We start from the raw sequence: 22,626 nt of genomic DNA on the forward strand, positions 1-22,626 counted from the left end.
GGGAAGCGGTATAGAAAATGGATGGATGAATGGATGTTGTCAGAGATACTTTTTGTGTCGCCTTTAATATGAATAAAGTTGTAATATATACATTAAATGTATACCACAATCCCAACATTGTAAGAGAGTAAATTTACTCTGGACTACAGGACACTACTACAGTACAATAGGCTACTGTAAAATACATTACCAAATAGATTACCAGCCGCAAGGATTCATGGGATTTGAAGTTTTTTTCTGTTGTCGGTGCGCCATGTTGGTAACTTTATCAGCCTTTAATACGCCAAAATCAAATATTACGTTGTCCACACTTCAATGATGAAAAAAACAATAGCGATGTATTTAGTAGGATTATTTAATATTATACAGTTATTTTCATATTTTGTACACAAAATGGAAAATAAACATCCCCATAGTGTTTTCCTACTGCATAACCAACTGATCAACAATAAGTAACTGATGTTGAATCTAAGAAAGCAAAACACAAAAAACGTCTGCCTTTGTCAATTAAAGTATCAAATTAAAAAAAAGTGCTAAAATGTACTACTAAGTTTGTACAACAAAAAGACGAACATGTTACAGTAAAAAAAAAAAAACAGGAAGTGTGCAGTATACGGCATTGTGCAATACAGTACGTTACAGTTATTATAAATATATGATCACTATACCAGTTATGGCAAAACATGCTGGGCAATCTAGAGGTTTTCACAATAAAAGCATATGAAACAACTCAGAAGAAACAAAAGCGAGCTTTCAGTTCAACGGGTAATATTACAATGAGAAACATTCATGTGTATGGATTAAAAAAACAAACAACACTTGCCTATAAAAATAGTAGCGGCTTAAAATGTTGGATTTACACCTGCAGAGTCATTTTCAGACTGCATGGACTAAAAAAATGGAATAAAATACAGATTCAGTTGATGAAGATACTGTATAGCAGCAAGGAGGAGTCAAATATTTCACAGTTTGTGGAACAGGTGCAAAGAACTACTCAGCAATGACACAAAGACAAAGAATTAGTGGGGGAAAACATTCTATATGTAAACTTTCTGTTTCTAATAATGAGTTTCAACTTGTCCTACCCTGAAGCAAACGACCCAGCAGAGGAGCGTTTCAGTCGGTTAACACTGCTGGTGAATGTTGACATGTAAAAAAAAAAAAAAAAAAGAAAAAAGAAAGAAAACCCCGTCGGTGTGATTCTGTCCTGTCACTAGGACGACGGGAGATGGAGCCCTGTGTGGATTCCCTAGCGGGGAAGGTTGCATCCAAGAAGGCCAGCGCCACATGTTCAAAGGCATGGGGGTAGAAATGAAAAAATGCTCGAAGGTAAGGATGTTAGAGGTTAGCGTCAACTCAGCGGGACAGAGGTGTCCGGGTCGGGCTGGTCGCCCCCTACAGTCAGTCGACGGCCACTGCGTGCGGAGCGCTAGTTGAGGCTGCAGCAGCTCAGGTAGCTGATGGTCTTGCCCTCGCCAGGCATGGGGGCGGCGTCATTGTTGTCCAGCTTGTTCTGCTTGGCCTCGCGGATGAGCTCGCAGGCAAGGTCCAGGAAGAGCTTCTCCACATTGTCGGACTCTTTGGCGGACGTCTCCAGGTACAGCATGCTCTGAGCCTCGGCGAAGTCCTGGGCCCTCTGCCGCTGGACCTCCCTCTTCTCGGCCAGGTCGATTTTGTTACCTGAGAGACGTCACAAATGCAAAGTCAAGGTTGCAAAGCTTTCATCTGCGATGGAGCTCTTTCCTGGCTACACGGCATGCTTGGGAAAAGGGGGGCCTGAATCCGCTGACTCAGCAGTTTGCTCCTTACCACTATTCCAACATTGGTTCATGCTGTTTTGTGGTTGATTACGGCCTATTGTTAGTCAAATATTATGCATATATAAGCACATTTTATGTATTTTTGTGCCGCAATTAAGTATTTTCAAGCACAAAAATGTCTAAATGAAGTAAAGTACAAATATAAGGCATTCATAAGACACATTCAAAGAGGTTGTTATGATATGTGATAATGGTACTGTAATGCTGGGTGAGACACACAAGCACCAGACTTGATTGCCCGAACAACACTTTGAACGCTCTCACAACACACACAATAATCCCTAAATGGGATGTCACAATATTTTCTCTTATTATATCTACTATATTGGGTAATAGGCGTGTAAAGTTGACTTTAGGGGTGCTACTTCATGTCTAGAGGGCTCTAATAATGTTAAAAGCGCATTAAAAGGTTGTAAAACGGATTTCTTTGCTCTAACTACCAAAATATTCCATTAGATGAATGAATGGTCGGGTCTGGAACCAATTAACTGCAATACCCAAGGGATTATTAAAGGTGTCCACTGATGTTTTTTTATTGGCCCATGGCACATTCTAAAAAGATGCAATAATTTTACAAAAAATAAAGTCAAAATATTAAGAGAAAAAAGTTAGAATTTTACGAGAATAAAGTTGTAATATTATGATGAAAAATAATCTAATTTTAGTAGAATAATGTTGAAATATTAAAACATGTTACTATTTTAAATTCGGAATACTATGAAAAACAATTTTTTTGCCGAAAAAGTCATAATGTGATGAGAAAAAGTCCAAATATGGGAATAATGTCATAATTACGAGAAGAAAATTTACAAGAAAGTTGAAATAGTTGGAAAGTTTACAAAAGCAGCAAAAACGAAAAAACGGCTGTAATTTTACGAGAATAAAGTCAACATTTTGAGAGAAAAAGCTGTATGCAAACAAGAGAAAAAGTCACAATTTTACAAGAATAAACCTGTATTATTATGAGGAAAAATAATGTAAAAGTTATGAGAAACAAACTTAACAAAATAAAGTTGTAATTTTAGGAACATTAGGTTGAGGGGAAAAAGGCATAATATGGGAATAACGTCAAAATTACGTGAAGAAAATTTACAAGAAGAAAGTTGAAATAGTTGAAAAATAAATTTTTTAAAAAACAGCAGAAATGAGAAAAACAGTTGACCAGAAAAAAGTCAAAATGTTAAGAGAAAAAAGTTTTAATCTTACGAGAATAACGTCGTAATATTATGAGGAAAAATATTACCGTTTTGGTAACATAAAGTTGAAATATTAATGAAAGATGCTTTTTTTCAAGTAATACTATGAAAAACAAACAGACAAAAAAATAAAGCTGTATTTTTTTAAAATTAGGTAGCGGTAAAAATTAATAATGTTAAATAATAATGCGACAAGAATAAAGTCAAAAGATTACGAGAAAAAAGTCGTATTCTCACGAGAGAAAAAGTCATAATTTTATGAGAATAAACCTGTATTATGAGGAAAAATAATTTTAGTAGCACTGAGTTTAAATATTAAAGAAAAACACATTTTCTTTAAAAGTCGTAATATTATGCGAAACAAAGCTAACAAAATAAAGTTGTCATTTTTGGAAAATTAGGTTGGAAGAAAAATGTATAATATTGTGGAAACATTTAGAAAGAATATTTAAGAAGAAATGTGAAATATTTTTATTTTTTTGTTTAAAAAAAACAGCAAAAATGGGGTGGAAAAGCGCTTAGTTTCCATATTAAAGAAAAAATATGTTGTTTTTTTTAAGTCAGAATATTACAAGTTTTCCGCTACATGTAATGGACTGTAGCGAGGCGCTCAATAAAAGCCACCACACCTAGGAAATTATTTTTATTTTAAATTTTTTTTGGTGAAAACAATTTTAAGTAATGTGCACCACACACGGGAGGCGACAAACGACTGCGATTGGCGAAACTCCACGCCAACACGTAGCAAACCATGCACAGGCAACAAGCAGCTGTGACCAGCTACACCGGTGAGCGACGTGTTCACATCCAGACAATGGGCGGTGCAGACAGAAGAGAGAGAAGAGAGACACAGCCAAGCACAGAACTACAACACTCAACTCCCCACAATGCAATTATTCTTAAAGGGCCAGGCTCTGCCTGTATCATATGCTGTAAAAAAAATAAAAAAAAAACCCCCACCAAAGTTGCACAAAAAAATCTGCAAAACAGCCAGTCCGTAATAGGTGAACGACAATGTAGTGAACACTGTACTGTACAACAGTGATCCCCAACCCCCGGGGCCGGGCCGCGGGTTATTTGGTGCCAGGCCGCACAGAAAGAAAAAATAATTTCCATGGTGTTTTATTTTGAAAAGTGGTCGGATTCTCTCTGTTACATCCGTCTCACTTGACACATGTCTATTGTGCGTGTGCTAACTTTCTCTCTACGGCTGCTGTATTTTTCGCATTTTTCTTTCACCTCCTAAAACTCCAGGCTTGAACTGGTGAATGGTGGGTCGGCATTTATTTTATGCTTTTAATGTGATATTGTTCATGTCTTAGTTTTACACAATACATGATAAATTAGATCACTATAATGTACAAAGCCCCCCCCCAGGTCCGCGGGAGATTTGTGGGAACACAAGCCGGTCCGTGGGTCAAAAAAGGTTGGGGACCACTGCTGTACAACACAAATGTTGCTGTTTTAGAGCCCAGATTGAAGAAACGGAAGAGTCATGTGGTCTCATGTCATCCTCTATGAACCAGGAAGTAGTCTGCTAACACGCCCATGTGCATGCAAGCCAATGTCTATGAATGGAGTTGTGGAAGTAGTACATAGTGTATGTGACTTACCCACTAATATAGTCAGCACCTGGTTGTTGGCGTACTGCTCGATCTCCCTCAGCCACTCGGGAAGGCACCTGAAGGAGTCCTCGCAGGTAATGTCGTAGGTGAGAATGAGGGCGTTGGCACTGCGGTAATAACTCTGAGTGATGGAGCGGAACCTCTCCTGTCCCGCCGTGTCCCATATCTGAAGCTAAGAGAGTTGTTGGTTCAAACACTCACACGGATGCTCTTCTTAAAAGACTCCTATGGATGCACTTATTAGGTGTTTACAAACTCAACACACCTTCACCTTCTGCCCTTTGATTTCCACTGTTTTAATCATGAAGTCCACTCCGATGGTGGCGCCTTGCCCGGGTGGGAAAAGGCCCTGAAAGAGGCATGAAAAACCCACACATTGCTGAGCAGTGTTGCAGTGTCAGGTTGAAGTGGCAGTAAGGACACAAAGCAACACAAACCTGAGTGAAGCGGCGTACGAGACATGTCTTCCCAACGCCGGCGTTCCCGATCAGAACGATTTTGAACAAGTAGTCGTAATCCTCCATACTCATCCTCACCTGGCAGAGGAGAGGAACTAATGTCAAAATATCACTTCAGTCTTTCTGTCACAATATTAGGAAGAGCCGTCAGTATGTGCAGTATGTGCAAGCTACAACTATAAACCTCACAAACCTCTGCTGTTTTTGTTATAAAACTGTCCAAATATTTCAATTTTCTTCTCAAATAATCTCTCTAATTATTTTCTACCTGTACTATTATGACTTCATTCCCATATTATAACTTTTTCCCCAACCCACCCAACTACTCCATCGGACAATAGAGGGGCAGCGGAGCTCATTCTCCAAAAGACTCCTCCAGTTCCGTTCCCACAGTGAACACTAGAGGACTTCATGTCAAAGATAATGTGAAAGATAATTCCAGCGTTTCCACTACATATAATTGATAGTGTAGTGGCGGCCTGCCACTACAAAATACAAGCCACCACACATTAAAAAAAAGTAATATATTGTATGAATGTATACTGTATATTGCATATGCTATATAGATACATACAGTATATAACTTATTATTTATGCACATATGTTATTTGGGGTCGCACGGTGATCTAGTGGTTAGCACGTTGGCCAATACAGGAACAGCCTGGAGATCGGGAAGACCTGGGTTCGATTCTCCCCTGGGCATTTCTGTGTGGAGTTTGCATGTTCTCCCCGTGTGCGCGTGGGTTTTCTCCGGGCACTCCGGCTTCCTCCCACATTCCCAAAAACATGCAGGTGAGGTTAATTGGTTAATTGGCGACTCTAAATTAATATGATATGAATATAATATATATGATATTAATATGAATGTGAGTGTGAATGGTTGTTTGTCTACATGTACCCTGCGATTGGCTGGCAACCAGTCCAGTGTGTACCCCGCCTGTCGCCCGAAGTCAGCTGGGATAGGCTCCAGCATGCCCCCGCGACCCTAATGAGGATGAAGCGGTATAGAAAATGGATGGATGGATATGTTATTTGAAAAACATGCACCGAAATCGCCTCTCTGCTGTGTCAGCACTCGCTCATGTCGCGGCACTAGCATCTTGTGTTGACGTTCCTTCCTTATTCCTTCTTCCTTATTATTGTACAAATAAAAAAATAGACCGTAAAATGTGGAGTCAATTGACGACAGCTTGTCACATGCGATGCCTATCTATGCCAGCGTGTGTGATCGCTCACGTTTCAATCTGATTCCACTTTCTGCCATCGTTTGCACATTTGCACTGCCTCTCCGGGGGCAGCGAGCTAGATAGCGATAGCGAGCTAGAAGTGGCTATCACATCCATGCTAAATTACTTATTAAAGTGTCACTTAACAATCTTGCTCTCTTGTTATCATTATAATACGTACGGCTTGTCTTCAAAGCACTAGATGTGTTTTTCAACAAACAGCTTTAGACAGTGATACGATCACACTCCAACAGGTAGCTCGTACGCTAGCGGTAGCTCACCAGCTGGTGTTGAGTTGTTCACCAAAGATTATTTGCTTTACCTCTTAGTAGTTTTATAAGTGTTCTATTCAAACATGACGCCTGTATTTAACAAATTTAACAAATAAGCACACCGAGTGATGTACTTTGTAAATAAACTACAATTAAATGTTGGCAGTCACGTAAAATAGCTCACCTCTCCTTTCTTTTTGTCAAAGTAGATTTAAAAATGCTGCAAGTTGCATACACCTGTGCTATCATAACCTTGGACTTTCAATTTATACTCTTTATACAGGACACATTTCTATAACAAAAATATTTAAATTGTTTTAGTTTGCTAATTGTGTCATTTTGAACTACAAAATATATTATTGAACAATTCATTTCCCATGTATTAGTTTTACTCTAAAACAGGCATCGAATTAAATTTAGGTTTGTGTCAAATAGTACAAAATGTGGTACTTTTGTACTAATTGTCACATAGTGTTATTGTGTTAAATAGGTCAGGTAACCAAAAGAGGCTCAACATTTTAAACTCTCATTTAAGTGCCCTCAGCAACTTTAAATTAACACTTTTGCAATGTTCTCCGTTTATGTTCTGCTTGGTGTTGAAAAACGTTAAATAACTGGGAAACATTTTTTTTGACATAATAAAAAAAAAACTGCACACAGTCCCTGCAATCCCATGCAGCCCACCACCACAGCTTCAGAAAATCCTAGAGGAAACCCAGAATTCACAACATTTACTTGTATTTACTTATATTTTACTCACTATTTGTAAATATGCAAATCTTATTTATCTTGTATGCTTTTTATTTTATTAGATTTTATTGATATTTTATTGAATTGTCTTTTTCTTCTGCAATTGAGCTGCTGTAACCAAGCAATTTGGATCAATAATCAATGGATCTGTCTAAGTTGAAATCTAATTTTCCCAGAATGCCAACTTTATTTTGCTTTGTTTGTTTCTCATAATAACAAAACATATTTTTTCTTTAATATTTCCACTCTATGCAACTAAAATGACATTATTTTTGCTCAGACTATTAAAATTACAACTTTTTTCGCTTAATATTTGGACTTTATTCTCATAAAATTACGGCTGTTTTTTCCATTTCTTTTGCTTTCCAACTATTTCCATGTTTCTCTTCTTCATTTCAACCTTCATTTTTTTTTCTCCTTGTAATTCTGATTTTATTCCCATAATATTTTGACTTTATTCTCCTAACTTTTACAGCAACCTAATTACCCAAAATATGCAATTGTAATTGTTGTTTTGTTTTTAATATTACAACTTTTTTCTTTAACATTTCAACTTTATGCTACTATAACGGCATTATTTTGCCTCATAATATTACAAGTTTGTCCTCGTAAAATTGCTACTTTTTCTCATTAGATCACAACTTTTTTCTCTTAATATTTTGACTTGTAAAATGACTGCAGATTTTTACATTTTTGCTGTTTTTCTAGTTTTTTTTTTGTTTGTTTTCTTGTTAAATTTTATTTTTAGAATGTGTTGCAGGCCGATAAAAAAAACACTTTGGACACCCGTAGTATAGAGGAACTACTACGCCGGGTGACATTGGCTACAAAAGCATATAACCACTGGGTGTGTCTAATTAGCGCCGGTTCAAAAAAATTGCATTGACAGCTGTGGCTGTAAGCAACCTTCTCATGTTTTTTTTCTAAATGAAAGTAATAAAATATTATTCCTATAATATTATAACTTTTCCCCCAACCTAATTTTCCAAAAATTACAACTTTATTTAGTTTGGTTTGTTATTCAAAATATTATAGCTTTAAAATAAACAGAGTATTTATTTATTATTTCAACCCTATGCTACTAAAATTACATTATTTTTCCTCATCATATTACTAGTTTACTAAAAGTTGTACAATTGCGACTTTTTTCCTTGTTAGAGTATGACTTTTTTCTCTCAATATTTTGACTTTATTCTTGTAAAATTACAGCTGTTTTTTTTCCCATTTCAGCTGTTGTTTTTTTAAATATAATTTTCCAACTACTTCAACATTCTTCTTGAATTAAATTCCCAGGAAATTTTGACGTTATTGCCATAATATTATAAATTTTCCCCCCAACCTACTTTTCCAAAAGTTTCTCAAATCAGGACTTCAAAAATTAAAAAGTTTTTCTTTAATATTTCAACTTTATGCTACTAAAATGACGTTATTTTTCTTCAGGATATTACAACGTTATTCTCGTAAAACTACAACTTTTTCTCAATGATTACATCTTTTTTCTCTTAGTATTTTGACTTTATTCTTGGAAAATTACTGCAAATTTTTCAATTCTGGCCGTTTTTTTTGTAGTTTTCTCTCATATTTTTTTTCTTTTACATTTTTCCCATCATCCACAATCCTTATGTGAGACATGAAACACGTCTTTCTCGTCTGTGCGTTCGAAAGATATAAAAACAGATAAAAAAAGAGGTAACTAATTAATGCACATAATGGGACACACCTATTCCGCCTATTAAAACGCCTCCAAAAAGCTCCAACAAGGTTTTATGGTTTTCTATCCATGCTGTGAGCATGTAGTAACAGGTACATTCATGATAACATGTAATACTTACAGTATTTTGGAAACTCCCATCCTGGGTGCATTGATTTCACATAGCAACATAGAAAGGAACGCTACACCTAGCGTTAACTTTTCCAAACTCCAAAACCAAAACACAGCAGCAGTGGCAGCAGCTCCAATACGTAGCGTTATCTTTCGCTAGTGGTCTGAGGCATCGTGAGAAAGTGTGTGGCTGAAGCTAGTCGCTAGCCAGCGAAGTGTCACTACGCCGGTAACGTAGTTCTTGGGCGTAACAATGTTAATAACAATAATAATAACAATGTTGCTGTAGCTTGGTTAATATGCAGGTCACATTATGTAAATGGGGAGTGGTTGGCTTCTTTTTGGAGGTTTTTTCAGAAGGCTTCATAGGCGAAATAGGTGTGTCCCGTTAAATGCATTCTTAGCTGCCTCTTTTTAGCTGTTTTTATATCTTTAGAACGCAAATAAAAGAGAAAGACATGTGCATCCATGTCTCGCATACGGATTGTGGACGATGGGCAAAACTCCCAAAAAAAGTGCACTTTTCCTTTTCATAATATTTTAAGAATGTGCTGCGGGCCAATGAAAAAACAGCTGCTGGGCGCGAATGGCCCCCTCGTTGCACTTTGGACACCCGTGGGTTAAATGTCATTGTTGTCATTGTAAAGGTTGAATGTATTTAATGTATTGTATTTGATGCAGACATACCTAACAATGTGCATTATTATTCTTATTATTATGTAAAACATGTTAAGTGAAAGATGCTGTCCAAAACCAAATGCGATGAGTCACATCCTTTTTTTAAACACGTAGAAACATGGAAACCGCGCCTTGTATTGTTCCATGTTTACAAAAAACATCTTTACTGGCATGAATGTACGTTCCAAAGCGCCGTGCATCCTAGCGGAGCGATGCTAGCTTGATAGCATGAAGCCGCTCGGCACAGTCAGGCCATTTTGTGGTAGTCTTTGTTTCTTGGAGGAGAAGCAGACATGAACGATGGAGTGCGACGAAGGTGTTGAAAATAAAGCTTTACTTACCACAATCATTCAAACCCGGGGATGTCCCCGGATTCTGGCGGCTACTTGGCCCGCATCGGTAGACACACCGCAGGACTTTGCAGCGCTTTTGGTGTTTAATCAACCCTTCTTTTCCTCCTCCTTCTTCTTCTTCTTCTTGCTCAGCAGACTGATGGAGGAAGACTTGGGTGACGTCATCACACATAACAGTCCGCTGCACTGCAAATAGCGTTTAAACGCACAGTAATATATATTTATTTATTTATTTGTTTGTATTTATTTAATTATCTGACGATTTGTACTGAGTTTATTTACTCACCGTTTCTGGAAGGAATGTCAGATTCCCGTCTCTCGCCTGAAGTCAGCTGGGATAGGCTCCAGCATACCACCGCGACCCTTCTTATAACTTCGCCCCAACCAAATTTTCCAGAAAGGACAACTTTATTTTGTTTTGTTCTCATAATATTACGACTTTTAAAAAAACTTTTTTTTAATATTTCAACTCCATGCTACTAAAATGACATTATTTTTCCTCATAATATTAGAAGTTTACTAAATCATAAAATTTTGAATTTTTCCCTTGTTAGAATGCAACTTTTTCTCTTCATAGTTTGACTTTATTCTCGTAAAATTACAGCTGTTTTTTTCCCCATTTCTGCTGTTATTGTTTTTTTTTTAATATAATGATCCAACTATTTCAACATTCTTCAATTTAATTAAATTCCCATTACATTATTATGAGAAACAAAACAAAATAAAGTCATTTTTGGGAAATTACATTGTGGAAAAAGTGAATGAAGTCAAAATATTATGGGAATAGTGTCATAATTACGAGAAAAAAAATTACATGAAGAAAGCTGAAATAGTTGTAAAATGGAAATGGAAAAAAACAGCTGGAATTTTCGGAGAGTAAATTCATAATGTTATGAGGAAAAATAGTGTAGTTTTAGTCGCTTAGAGTTGAAATATTTAAGAAAAAAAATGTTATTTTTTAAAAGTTGTAATATGTTGCAATTTTTTTTAAATTAGGTTGGGGAAAAAGTTATAATATTATGGGAATAAAGTCATAATCTTACAAAAATAAAATTTACAAATATTATTTAAGAAGAAAGTTTAAATATTTGGAAAACAGGAAAAAAAAACAGCAAAAATGGGAGTTCGTACTAATAATAGGCTTTTTCATCTACAGTATGTGACAAAGCTGAGATGCAAAAGTCATAAAAATTAAATCATTAAAAATTGATTAACCTCCAATCTTGGCTAAAAACTAAACACTGTCCAATTCACACAGGCAAACTAATACATTTATCCAGTTTTCTTATTAAAAAAAACATTTTTTTTCAACTGACAATTTATCTACTTAGAGTTTGTGGAAATATAGATAAGATTAGATTGCCCTCTGGGAAATGCAGGTTCCAATAGCAGCAACACAGCAACAACACAAAACCTGACGAGCAATAGCAGTAAAGTATGCCAAGTAAAACGGGTACATGTAATATAGAACAATAAAGTAAGAATTAAAAAACAACAGTGAAAATACAATTCAAAATATATAAGGCAAAAGACAAATTATTGCAATCGTCCAACAATATTAGTGGAAAACTATTCTGCACCATTGTATACTCTCATATATGTCCTGCATGTTTGTTTGTTAGCACACTTGTGAATTTGTCTTGGAGATAAATTAAGTATCTATCTATCTATCTACTTTGACGCCATAACGACGATTTAGGAGCCAAAAACTAAGTGTGTGGCTATCTTGTATGATGAAAAAAAAATTACCGACAAGCTGCTCGTACATGTTTTTTTCATTTGATTATTTAAGGACTATAACAATCATAATTTAAAATGTGCTCTTGCCATGCTAAAAACTAAACAGACGGAATTAACCACCGACTTGTTTGTGGTCGGACCTCACTTCCGGATGTACCCTTTACTTCCTGCGGCGGGCGGAAGCTAATGGACGGTGCTCGCTGAAGCTCGGAGGTCACTGGCTACTTTTGGAACACAAACGTACATTTCTCGGCATGGGATTATTTCCAGACGAGGGAAAGGTGCTCCCTCCGCCGGGAATCGTCAACCGCACCTCGGTGTGGCTGGCCGGCGTCGGCTGGTGCGCCGCCATGCTCCATAACGCCATCACACACAGGCCGCCGCTAAAGTCAGGTTAGCATGCTTGTTCTAACTAGCCACCTCTAGAGTTGCACTAGCTGTCACTTCCTAATGAATACGTTTAGCAATAAACTATACAAATCAATGCACTTTTAGGGTATAGAGATTAATTGGGAGACAGTGTATTTGTTTAGCTCTGAGACAATGAACCTACCCCGAAACATTATCAGGACATATTTTGTTTTGACATGACGGCACTTCATTAACTTTTCATTTGTTTTTACAACTGCATCCAGTAATGCTCGTCAATATGAGCCTAGATTCAAAAGAGGGTGCAGTGGGAGAATCCTAGAGTGACTCTTGTCTGTTCTGCTCACTATGTTTTGGCATTTTACTACCAAATATGACGCTGCTTTCCTTAGGAGTCCATCGGCAGGTCCTGCTGGCGACAGTCGGCTGGTTCGTCGGCTACCACATGACAAAATATGAAAACTACGTTAATGCAAAACTTGAGCGAGACATGAACGAGTACATCAAACTCCACCCGGAGGATTTTGTACCCAAGGGTGAGTCCTTTCAGCCACTTCATTAGGTACACCTGTGCACTGTTTGTTTTCTCTGTTGTGATTGGAAGTGCACTGCATCACACCGAGAAATGTTTTTTATATATATATTTTGACTACCTTATTGCGGGTGGGGTGCACTGCACTGCTGTCATTGTAGATTGCAGATGTATAATTATGTGTATTATAGCATTATAACTCAGTACATTGTTAAACTGTAATAACCATTATTCATAGTACCTTGTATAAATGTCATTCATTTATTTGGCCTTGTTTCCTCGCCAGATAAAAAGACCTTTGCTGAGATTGTTGAGCCTTTCCATCCCGTTCGCTGAGGTCAAGTGTCGGCCGCAACTGTCAAGCGTGTGAAGTATTGCTAAGTACTGTATATAATTAAAAATAAACACAAAGTACAAAATTTCATGTGAAAGAATGATTTATTCGCTCATAAATAAAAAAAAAAGACAATTTTGCCTTTTTACAATTTTTTTTTTTGCCTGAGTGTCTGAGTGTTGAAGATTTAAATGTCCGAGCATTCAAAAAGTTCTCACATCGCTTCCTAATTGGCAATGCCAATGATATCCAGATATTTCTGCGTCAGCCTCTGACTCCGTTGCGTGAGCTGGCTCATGATGGAGTGGAGGCCCCTCAGGTGGAAACGGAAGAGGCTCTCCGGGTCAGCATCCAGCTCCAGGAGCGCCTCCAGTGTCTCGCCCAGGGCTGCCTTCTTGGACGTCTTGTCCTCCAGCGGGACCAGGCCGCTCTCCACGACGCTCTTGACCGCTTTGAGCATCAAGTATTCGCTGTACAGATCTCTGGAGGGCTCCTCGTCCACCACCGCCGCGTCACGGTGCCACGGCTCGTCAGCGGGGATGTCCCTCAGCAGGTTGGGCAGCAGGACTGTCTGCTCCATGCGTCCCACGGCGGAGCTGTAGCTTCTCAGGGCCAGCAGCAGGCTGTCACGTTTGAATTTGGCCTCTGATGCAGGCTGCATGGTCCTCTTTCCCCGGCTGGATGCACTTCCTGGTTCCGCAGCGAGCGGCTGACTTTATACGGGGCGCTGCAGTTATGTAACGGCATGGTGCGATTCGTCTGGGAACACTTTGGGTGCTATTTGGTGTTAACGCTTATCTCGTGTTTGATTTGCACAACCATCTTCAGTATATTATTAACCACTGTTTAGTTTGAAGCCTCACCTCACTGTAAAGGCACAGTGTGGTTTGAGATTAAATTCAAAACGAGCAGAGGTAAGACACTTTTGCCCCAAAGTCAACAACCTCGAGTTAAGGTCACCTGTGGACAGTTAAAAAGATAAGCGAGATTTATGCAGTGAAAAAACTGCTGACATTGCACTTTAAACAAAGATTTCTATTGTACTGTATATTGGCTCGTTTGGTGAAAAAAACATTTATGTACTTAACTTCTTAAGCAGAATACATGCTTATTATAAAAGTGTTATACGAACACATAATTTGTAAGATGCCCCAGAAATGACTAAATGTGTCCCGCGCGACTTGAACGTAACCTGATGCAGTACCCAGACTGACCTATGAGAGGCAGTAATGTACAGTGGGGCTAATTCGAAGAAGCTAGACTAGCTATCGCTGTGGTTTGGCCAACTCTTCTCCTCGCCCTTTCTATTGAGCCAAGACTCGGAGGACACATAATACAAGAACAACATTTCCTTCCATTTTCTTAAGTCCGTCTCAATTTGAACCTCCGGCTCTGCCTATTTGTCGACCGGCCACCTTTTACAGTCAGCTCCCTTCCAGATTGGATCCCGTTTGTGCCATGTGATCAGAGTTCGTGCTGCCTCAGACATCGTCAGTTTGCTCGTACACATAAAAAAAGATGTTTGTGATTTAAATGTAAGAAAGACAAGGCATTTAGGATTTGTACAAGTCCAACTAGATCATCGCCAATTAAAGCAATGCAGGTTGAGTTAGGAGAAGTACAATATGACCTGAGAAGAGATAAACCTATGTTGACATACTAGAGTACACTTACGGGATGTAGTCATGGAAATTTGGACAAGAATGTGATTCGGGAATGTTGGGAGTATAATACATTCCATTCCATTTTCCTCCTCTTATCCGGGTCGCGGGGGCAGCAGTCTTAGTAGGGAAGCCCAGACTTCCCCGTCCCCGACCACCTCCTCCAGCTCCACCGGGAGGACACCAAGGCGTTCCCAGGCCAGCTGTGAGACATAATCCCTCCAGCGTGTCCTCAGTCTTCCCCGCGGCCTTCTCCCGGCTGGGCATGCCCAAAACACCTCACCAGGGAGGCGTCCGGGAGGCATCCGGACTAGATGCCCGAGCGATCTCAGCTGGCTTCTCTCGATGTGAAGGAGCAGCGGCTCTACTCTGAGCTCCTCCCGGATGACCGAGCTCCTCACCCTATCTCTTAGGGTGAGTCCCGCCACCCTACGAAGAAAACTCATTTCAGCCGCTTGTATCCGGGATCTCGTTCTTTCGGTCACGACCCAAAGCTCGTGACCATAGGTGAAGGTGGGAACATAGATCGAACGGTAAATTGAGAGCTTTGCCTTCCGGCTCAGCTCTCTCTTCACCACGACGGTCCGGTACAGCGACCGCATTACTGCAGACGCTGCGCCGATCCGCCTATCGACCTCACGCTCCAACCTTCCCTCACACGTGAACAAGACCCCGAGATACTTGAACTCCTCCACCTGGGGCAGGACCTCATTCCCAACCCGGAGGGAGCAATCCACCCTTTTCCGATTGAGAACCATGGCCTTGGATTTGGAAGTGCTGAGTCTCATCCCAGAAGCTTCACACTCAGATGCCAACCGTCCCAGTAAACGCTGCAGGTCACAGCCCGATGAGGCCATCAGGACCACATCATCCACAAATAGCAGAGATGAGATCCTAAGGCCCCTAAACTGGAGTCCCTCGACACCTTGGCCGCGCCTAGAAATCCTGTCCATGAAAATTATGAACACAATCGGTGACAAAGGGCAGCCTTGGTGGAGGCCAACGTTCACCGGAAACAGGCTTGACTTACTGCTGGCAATGCGAACCAAGCTCCTGCTCCGGTTGTACAAGGACTGAATGGCACGTAGTAGCGCGCCACCAATCCCATACTCCCAGAGCACCCCCCACAGGACACCGCGAGGCACACAGTCGAATGCCTTTTCCAGGTCCACAAAGAACATGTAGACCGGTTGGGCATCCTCCCCCGCCATCTAATCCAACTCATCACTAGGTGGTGATCAGTTGACAGCTCAGCCCCTCTCTTTACCCGCGTGTCCAGAACATGCGGACGCAGATCTGATGATACGACTACAAAGTCGATCATAGACCTGCGGCCTAGAGTGTCCTGGTGCCATGTGTACTTGTGGACATCCTTATGTTCGAACATGGTGTTTGTGATGGACAAACTGTGGTTCGCACAGAAGTCCAACAACATCACACCGCACGGGTTCAGATTGGGGAGGCCGTTCCTCCCAATCACGCCCCTCCAGGTCACACTGTCATTGTCTCCCAGCAAAACGACGGAGTCACCAGTTGGGGTGCTCTACAGCACCCCTCTGATGGACTCCAGGAAGGCTGGGTACTCTGAACTGCCGTTCGGCGCATACGCACAAACGACAGTCAGGACCCTTTCCCCAACCCGGAGGCGTAGGGAAATGACCCTCTCGTTCCCCAGGGATGACTCCAACACAGAGGCACAATACAAATAAAAGTAATAGTTTGGGATGGATAATTAACGATAATACAGAAATACAAACTGAAAATACATATATACTAATGCTTCTACACCCGTAGGTAATGTTCCTATCTTGTTATTTCCAAAACCTGAGGTAGATATAGATATAATAGAGTTAAAAAGTAAGTGGGGAGATGGTGAAAAAAGACCTAAAACAAGCCAATATATAAGAAACAAATACTACAGTTATTTAGATATTTATACAGATGGATCAAAAAGGGAAGGTGGGGATCGGAATCTATGTATCATCAAAGAACTATAGCATTGCAAAAAAACGACCACATCAGCTTTCAGTTTATACAGCAGAAATGATGGCTGTTCGATCACACTAGGTTAAATAAAACTATGTTTTTGGTAGGTAAATGCAAATGGAAAATATGTATGGAGTGTAAAAATATAGAGAATGTGGAACACATATTACTACATTGCAAAAAAATATAGGGAAGAGCGGGTAAAGATAAGGAAAAGGATTACTAAGGTAGGAAAGGAATTGAGCATTGAGGATATTTTAGGAACAGTTGAGGAGCGGGTTTGAGATACACAGAGGGCGGTGATAGAGTATTTGAAGAACACAGGACTGTATAATAGAATATAGATATTAGAATATTTTATTATAGTGTTATTAATATCATTATTGGTATTAGTATTTCCCTCTCTCATGATCCGAATTAATATAAAATAAGATACATGGCCCATGTTGCATACTCTTGTAGAGTAGGTGGCGGTATGCACCCTTGAAGTCATGGTTGCAACCCGCCATTAAACCAAAAGAAGAAGATTTACTTTACTTCTTTAGCAGAAGAGATTGTTATTATAAAAGTATTACATTAACACATAATTCGTAAGGTACCTCATAAATAACAAATGTGTATCGCGCGACTTGAACGTGATCTGATGCAGTACCCGGACATCTGTGGAAGCTAGCATACCTTACCTGCTAACAGTATTGCGGTGGTGATTTCTTGGCCAACTATTCTCCTCGCCGTTTCTGTTGAGCCAAGACTTGCAGCACACATTATACAAGATACGTCCATTTTCTGAAGTCCGTCTCACTGTCCGGCTCTGGCTGTCTGTTGGTCGGCCGCCATATATTTAAATGTTATGCTTATGCATTCGCCAAACTGCTCGCTTCCTGATTGGCTCTCGTTTGTGCCACGTGAGCAGAGTTCGTGTTGCTTCGGACATCCTCGGCATTGCTCGTAAAGACTAAAGGTGTTTGTGATTTAAATATAAGATATTCTTGGCTATGTGACCAACAGACAAGCGAAAGGTCTAGTGCAACGTTAAATAAATACTCACAAAACGGGACAAGCGTGAACATTTGTCTCATTTTAAGGCAACACAGTGAAACATGCATACAATTAGTTGTACACACACTGGACACTTCACCAGGTACATCTGCACAATCCGATAGAAGGTCAGAAATCTTGTTTTCAAAAACATGTTGGAGTTGGCTGATGTGTCAGTAGACTAAACAAGAAAAACATTAGACTGGATTGGATATTCATTCATTCATTCATTCATTCATTGCTGGATAATCTTTGAAAGGAAGATGAGTGTTACTTCTGCCATCTTGTGTCAGACACCATTCAAAATCAACATGAAAAAAAATCATATTTCCTCTATTGACAGAATATTGAATTTAGAGCAAAGCAGTCCTGGAGATGTTGGAAGGCTGTAAACCATCTCACAGCATGTTTTGGTTCCGTAACATCTAACATAGCAGCCATCTTCTCTTCCTCTTGCAGGCGTAGAACTGTCACAAGGCTCGCCTCCAAGCAGCCGTGAGAGAGTTCCATCGGCAGCTATGCGACTTACATTCCGGGAGCGCTCTGTCCCTCCCTTCTCCGACTCAAAGTCTGACTCACTATGTGGCGACGCTTTTCTTCTGCTGTCCCATGATGATGATCTCCAGCACGTGAGTGAGGTCCATCATCTTGGTGAGCATCTCCATGATGTCCGAATGCTCCCTTGCGCCGCTGATGAACTCCTCCAGAGTCAGCTCACCTGCGATCCAGTTGAGGAGTGGACAAAGTTGACTAATAATGGTCAACGTCGCACAGCCAAAACGTCAAAGACTGCATCACGGCATTCGTGCAATATCTTTTTGATACACAATAGCATTGGTGCACGTCTCAGCAGTCACACAATATGAAAGATGCGCTTTTTTCACATCACAGCGCTAGTGTGAGTGGATGTTTCTCAGCATTCACGCCATATTTTTTGCCGCAAAATAGCCAATCGTGTGTCAGCATGAAGGTGAACGGTAGCCTATCGTGTCACTGCCTCGCCGCATTCACACGATTATTTGTTGTCGCACGACAGTGTTGGCGTCAACGCACGCCTCTCAGCATTCATGCGGTCGTTCCATCAATTTATTTGACTGAATTTTTGCCTTTCAATTTTGTGAACTGATTTTTTTCCCCAATTATTATTAATTATTTTTATTTTTTTACAATAAAAATTATGCCAAAAATTTAATTTAATAAAAATTCATAAACAAAATGCCTGTGTTTAAAAATTCAGCTTGTTCAAATATGTTGTTTTAAAATTCAGTTCAGAAAAATTCAGTGTGAAAAAAATTCATTGTAAATAAAAAAAAAATCAATTACGGTGGAAATTTAATTGAATAAAAGTTCATTAACAAAATATGCAAGTTTAAAATTTCAGTTTGTTGAAATATGGTGTTTTAAAATTCGGTTCATAAAAATTCAGTGCTAATATATTTCGACACACAATCGATGGATTCAGTATTAATTTCCTGGATGTTTATATGGGAATTTTGAAACATCAAATTTATTTGCACTGAGTATTTCTAAACTGAAATTTTAACCACCGTATTTGAGCAAACTCAATTTTTTAAGTCAGTATTTAAAAAAACTGAATTTCCAAAACCATGCACGTTGCTTACTCATTTTCTATTCAATGGGATTTTCAGCATAAAAGCATGAAAAAAAAATTCACCCAAACCCAAAAAATTCCGTTGCATAAATTTAGTATCTAAAAATGCTCTGGTAATAACAAAACTCCTTCATTCATGAATAGAATTCCCTGTTGAAGGCGCTTGTCCCACAGTGCTTGCATCTCAGCATCCACACCGCACTTTAGCATTGTGTACAAATGCATGCCTCTCAGCAGCCGCGCAATATTTTATGCGCATCATAGCCAACAGTGTGAACGTTTACATCTCAGCATTCACGTGCACATCATAGCCAACAGTGTTACGGTCTCTCAGCACGTCTCACAACAGCCAATTATGTGAATGCTGGCACCTCAGCATTCTTTGGTTTCACACAATATTTTTGATGCACAATAGTCCTTAGTGTGAATGCGTGCATCAGCGTTGATTCGTGGTGCACAGTTTCTCAGCATTCACGACATATATCAGCTTTAGTAAAAATTTCTTGTTCGCTGTAGCTAATCGGCAAACACTTGTCTCTCAGCATTCACACGCTAACTTTTGGACACAGAGCAGCAGGAACGCTAGTGCAAAAGAAATGCTGGTCTACCAGCATTCCTACCTTCTTCGTTGATGTCGATTCTTTCATATATGAGCGTCACGATCTCTTCGGGAGGAATGTCGTAGCTCCTGGTGATGTCTTGAATGGCCTGGTGGAGCACAGAATGTAAATGACAGTTTGGAAACACGTTCTCATACAATAACGTGACCAAGTGTCTCCAAACTTCTGAGCGGTTGTGTATATTTTACAAAAGTTTGGAGACGCTTGATCATGACATTGTATGAGAGAGTGTCTCCAAACGTTTGACTGGTAGTGTCCAGTCTATAAATGTTCGAAGACACTTTCTCAGACAATAATGTGATCAAGCGTCTCCAAACCTTTTCCACAGAGGGCCCCATAATGAAAAATGAGGGCCACTTTGATATAGTTTCTCATAAAATTATGACTTTAAAAAAAATATTGTCTTTCTTTTTTCGTTAATATTTAAACTCTAAATATTAATACTAAATACTTAATATTTCAACTCTGCTACTAAAATGACATTATTTTTCCTCATATTTTGACTTTATTCTCATAAAATTGCATTTCCCCCCATTTCTGCTGTTGTTTATTTTTTAATTGTCCAACTGTTTCAATTTCCTTCTTAAATAATCTTTGTAAATTTTCCTTTTGTATTATGACTGTATTCCCATAATATAATATTTAGACTTTATTCCCATATTATAACTTTTTTCTTCAGTATTTCAACTGTTTGCTCTTTTTTTCCCAATTTTTTGTGGGTTTTTTTTTATTTTCCAAATATTCAACTTTCTTCTTAAATTATTTTGGAACATTTTTTTTTTCTAATATTACAACTTCCATCCATCCATTTTGTATACCGCTTCTCCTCTTTAGGGTCAGCTGACTTCGGGCAACAGGCGGGGTACACCCTGGACTGGTCGCCAGCCAATGGCAGGGCACATATAGACAAACAACCATTCACACTCACATTCATACCTATGGACAATTTAGAGTCGCCAATTAACCTAACATGCATGTTTTTAGATGTGGGAGGAAACCGGAGTACCCAGAGAAAACCCACGCATGCACGGGGAGAACATGCAAACTCCACACAGAAATGCCCAGGGGAGAAACGAACCCAGGTCTTCCCGATCTCCAGGCTGTTAGACCACGGTGCGGCTCTATTACAACTTTATTCCTATAATACTATAAAATTACCTAATCTAATTACCCCAAAAACTACAACTTCAATTATTTTTTTATTTCCCCATGGAATTATGACTTTTAAAACATATTGTATTATTTCTTTAATATTTCAACTGTATGATACTAAAATGATATTATTTTTTGACTTTGTTCTCATAAAATTACCGTACAGAAGTTCTTTTCCATTTTTTCCATTTCCATTCCATTTTCCATTTCTGCAGTTTGTTTTCGTTTGTTTTTTTACATTTTCCAACTATTTCATCTTTCTTCTTGACACCTTCCTTCTCCCGTAATTATGACTATTCCCATAATATTTTCATTTAACCCGCATTAAAAAAATTACAACTTTGTTTTGCTAATAGTATAATAACTTTAAAAAATGTATTTTTTCGATAATATTTCAACTTTACGCTATGTGTCATTTTGTTGCTGGATTACAACTTTTTTCTTTTAATATTTTGACTTTATTTTTGTGAAATTACTGCTGATTTTTTTTCTTGCTAAATGATACTTTTATCACACTTTGGACCCCCCTTGTTGTACACAGCTCACATGACTTGAAACACTCTTCAGCATGGTACTACAGTATAGCACTACTAGGACTGCTACAGTGTAAGCGGTACAGGCTTGTTGAGTCTATAAAGGAGGCTGCTCCAGCGCTAAAGATTAGATGTCGTGTCTCGTTGATTGCTTGCTTAAGCCCGCTTGTGCTCTAAGCTGCATAATTCCCGTCATCTGAGACAAGATACCTTAAATATGGTCTCCAGTTCGTCCTTGTCTATTTTGCCGTTTCCGTCCTGGTCAAAGAGCTTGAAGTACCACTTGAGCTTCTGGTTAACTTCTCCTTTGAGTAGCAAGCTGATGGCCGCGATGTACTCCACAAAGTCGATGTAGCCGTCCTGCAACAGATAAACAAGAACTCATTCCAACACCCCATTGGTCTGGACCCTGGACCCCATTGGTCTCCTTGACTTACCCCGTCCATGTCGAAGGTGAAGAAGACCTGGTCCACGTAGCTGCTGGCCTCCTCCGTCATGCCGTTCATCTCCAGCATGGTCTTGAGCTCAAAGAGCGTGATGAGGCCCGACGGCGACTCCTTCATGAACTTGGTGTACCAGTGGTGCATGTCCTCCTCCAGGATGTCGTCCAGGTTGGAGCCGTGGGCGCCCATGCTGCCTCCGATCCCGCAGGAAAGAGAGTCGGCCCCGGCTGGAGTAGCTGGACTGAGCCGGGACGTCTGCAGAGTGGCTGAAAAGCTCACGCAGACCTTAATCTTCTTGATCTTTGCAGCAGCCAAAAGCAGACATAACCCTTTAATGGGATAACGGGGATAGGACTTCTGAGAAGAGCACGGCACGGCATGCTCATCTTCATGTCCATGCCAACAA

At 39.5% G+C, this 22,626-nt stretch overlaps 4 protein-coding genes across 5 annotated transcripts; 1 reads left to right on the top strand and 3 right to left on the bottom strand.

The window, feature by feature from the left end:
• Positions 1-337: 337 nt before the first annotated feature.
• rab30 (RAB30, member RAS oncogene family) lies at positions 338-17,738 on the bottom strand. Of its 2 annotated transcripts, XM_054793392.1 has the most exons (6): positions 17,506-17,738; positions 10,189-10,336; positions 5,079-5,177; positions 4,907-4,990; positions 4,630-4,813; positions 338-1,680 (listed from the first exon to the last, which is right to left on the bottom strand). In XM_054793392.1, exons 2-6 carry the CDS (start codon positions 10,195-10,197, stop codon positions 1,430-1,432), a joined length of 627 nt encoding a protein of 208 aa, XP_054649367.1. In that variant the 5' UTR covers positions 10,198-10,336; positions 17,506-17,738; the 3' UTR covers positions 338-1,429. The 2 variants fall into 2 exon arrangements, with proteins under 2 accessions (XP_054649367.1, XP_054649366.1); XM_054793391.1 differs by lacking the exon at positions 17,506-17,738 and having other exon boundaries at positions 10,189-10,461.
• Positions 10,585-13,851, bottom strand: thrsp (thyroid hormone responsive). Its single transcript, XM_054793394.1, has one exon. The coding sequence runs from the start codon at positions 13,834-13,836 to the stop codon at positions 13,402-13,404; it is 435 nt and encodes a 144-aa protein (XP_054649369.1). The 5' UTR covers positions 13,837-13,851; the 3' UTR covers positions 10,585-13,401.
• ndufc2 (NADH:ubiquinone oxidoreductase subunit C2) lies at positions 12,084-13,260 on the top strand. The gene is made up of 3 exons (XM_054793395.1): positions 12,084-12,333; positions 12,702-12,845; positions 13,128-13,260. The coding sequence occupies exons 1-3, from the start codon at positions 12,195-12,197 to the stop codon at positions 13,175-13,177; spliced, it is 333 nt and encodes a 110-aa protein (XP_054649370.1). The 5' UTR covers positions 12,084-12,194; the 3' UTR covers positions 13,178-13,260.
• A 149-nt stretch (positions 17,739-17,887) lies between the features above and the next one.
• LOC129190796 (guanylyl cyclase-activating protein 3-like) lies at positions 17,888-22,506 on the bottom strand. Its single transcript, XM_054793393.1, has 4 exons — positions 22,215-22,506; positions 21,988-22,137; positions 20,093-20,180; positions 17,888-18,578 (listed from the first exon to the last, which is right to left on the bottom strand). The coding sequence occupies exons 1-4, from the start codon at positions 22,407-22,409 to the stop codon at positions 18,439-18,441; spliced, it is 573 nt and encodes a 190-aa protein (XP_054649368.1). The 5' UTR covers positions 22,410-22,506; the 3' UTR covers positions 17,888-18,438.
• Positions 22,507-22,626: the final 120 nt, after the last annotated feature.

Source organism: Dunckerocampus dactyliophorus, chromosome 12 (genome assembly GCF_027744805.1).
Source record: "Dunckerocampus dactyliophorus isolate RoL2022-P2 chromosome 12, RoL_Ddac_1.1, whole genome shotgun sequence".
Lineage (NCBI taxonomy): Eukaryota > Metazoa > Chordata > Actinopteri > Syngnathiformes > Syngnathidae > Dunckerocampus > Dunckerocampus dactyliophorus.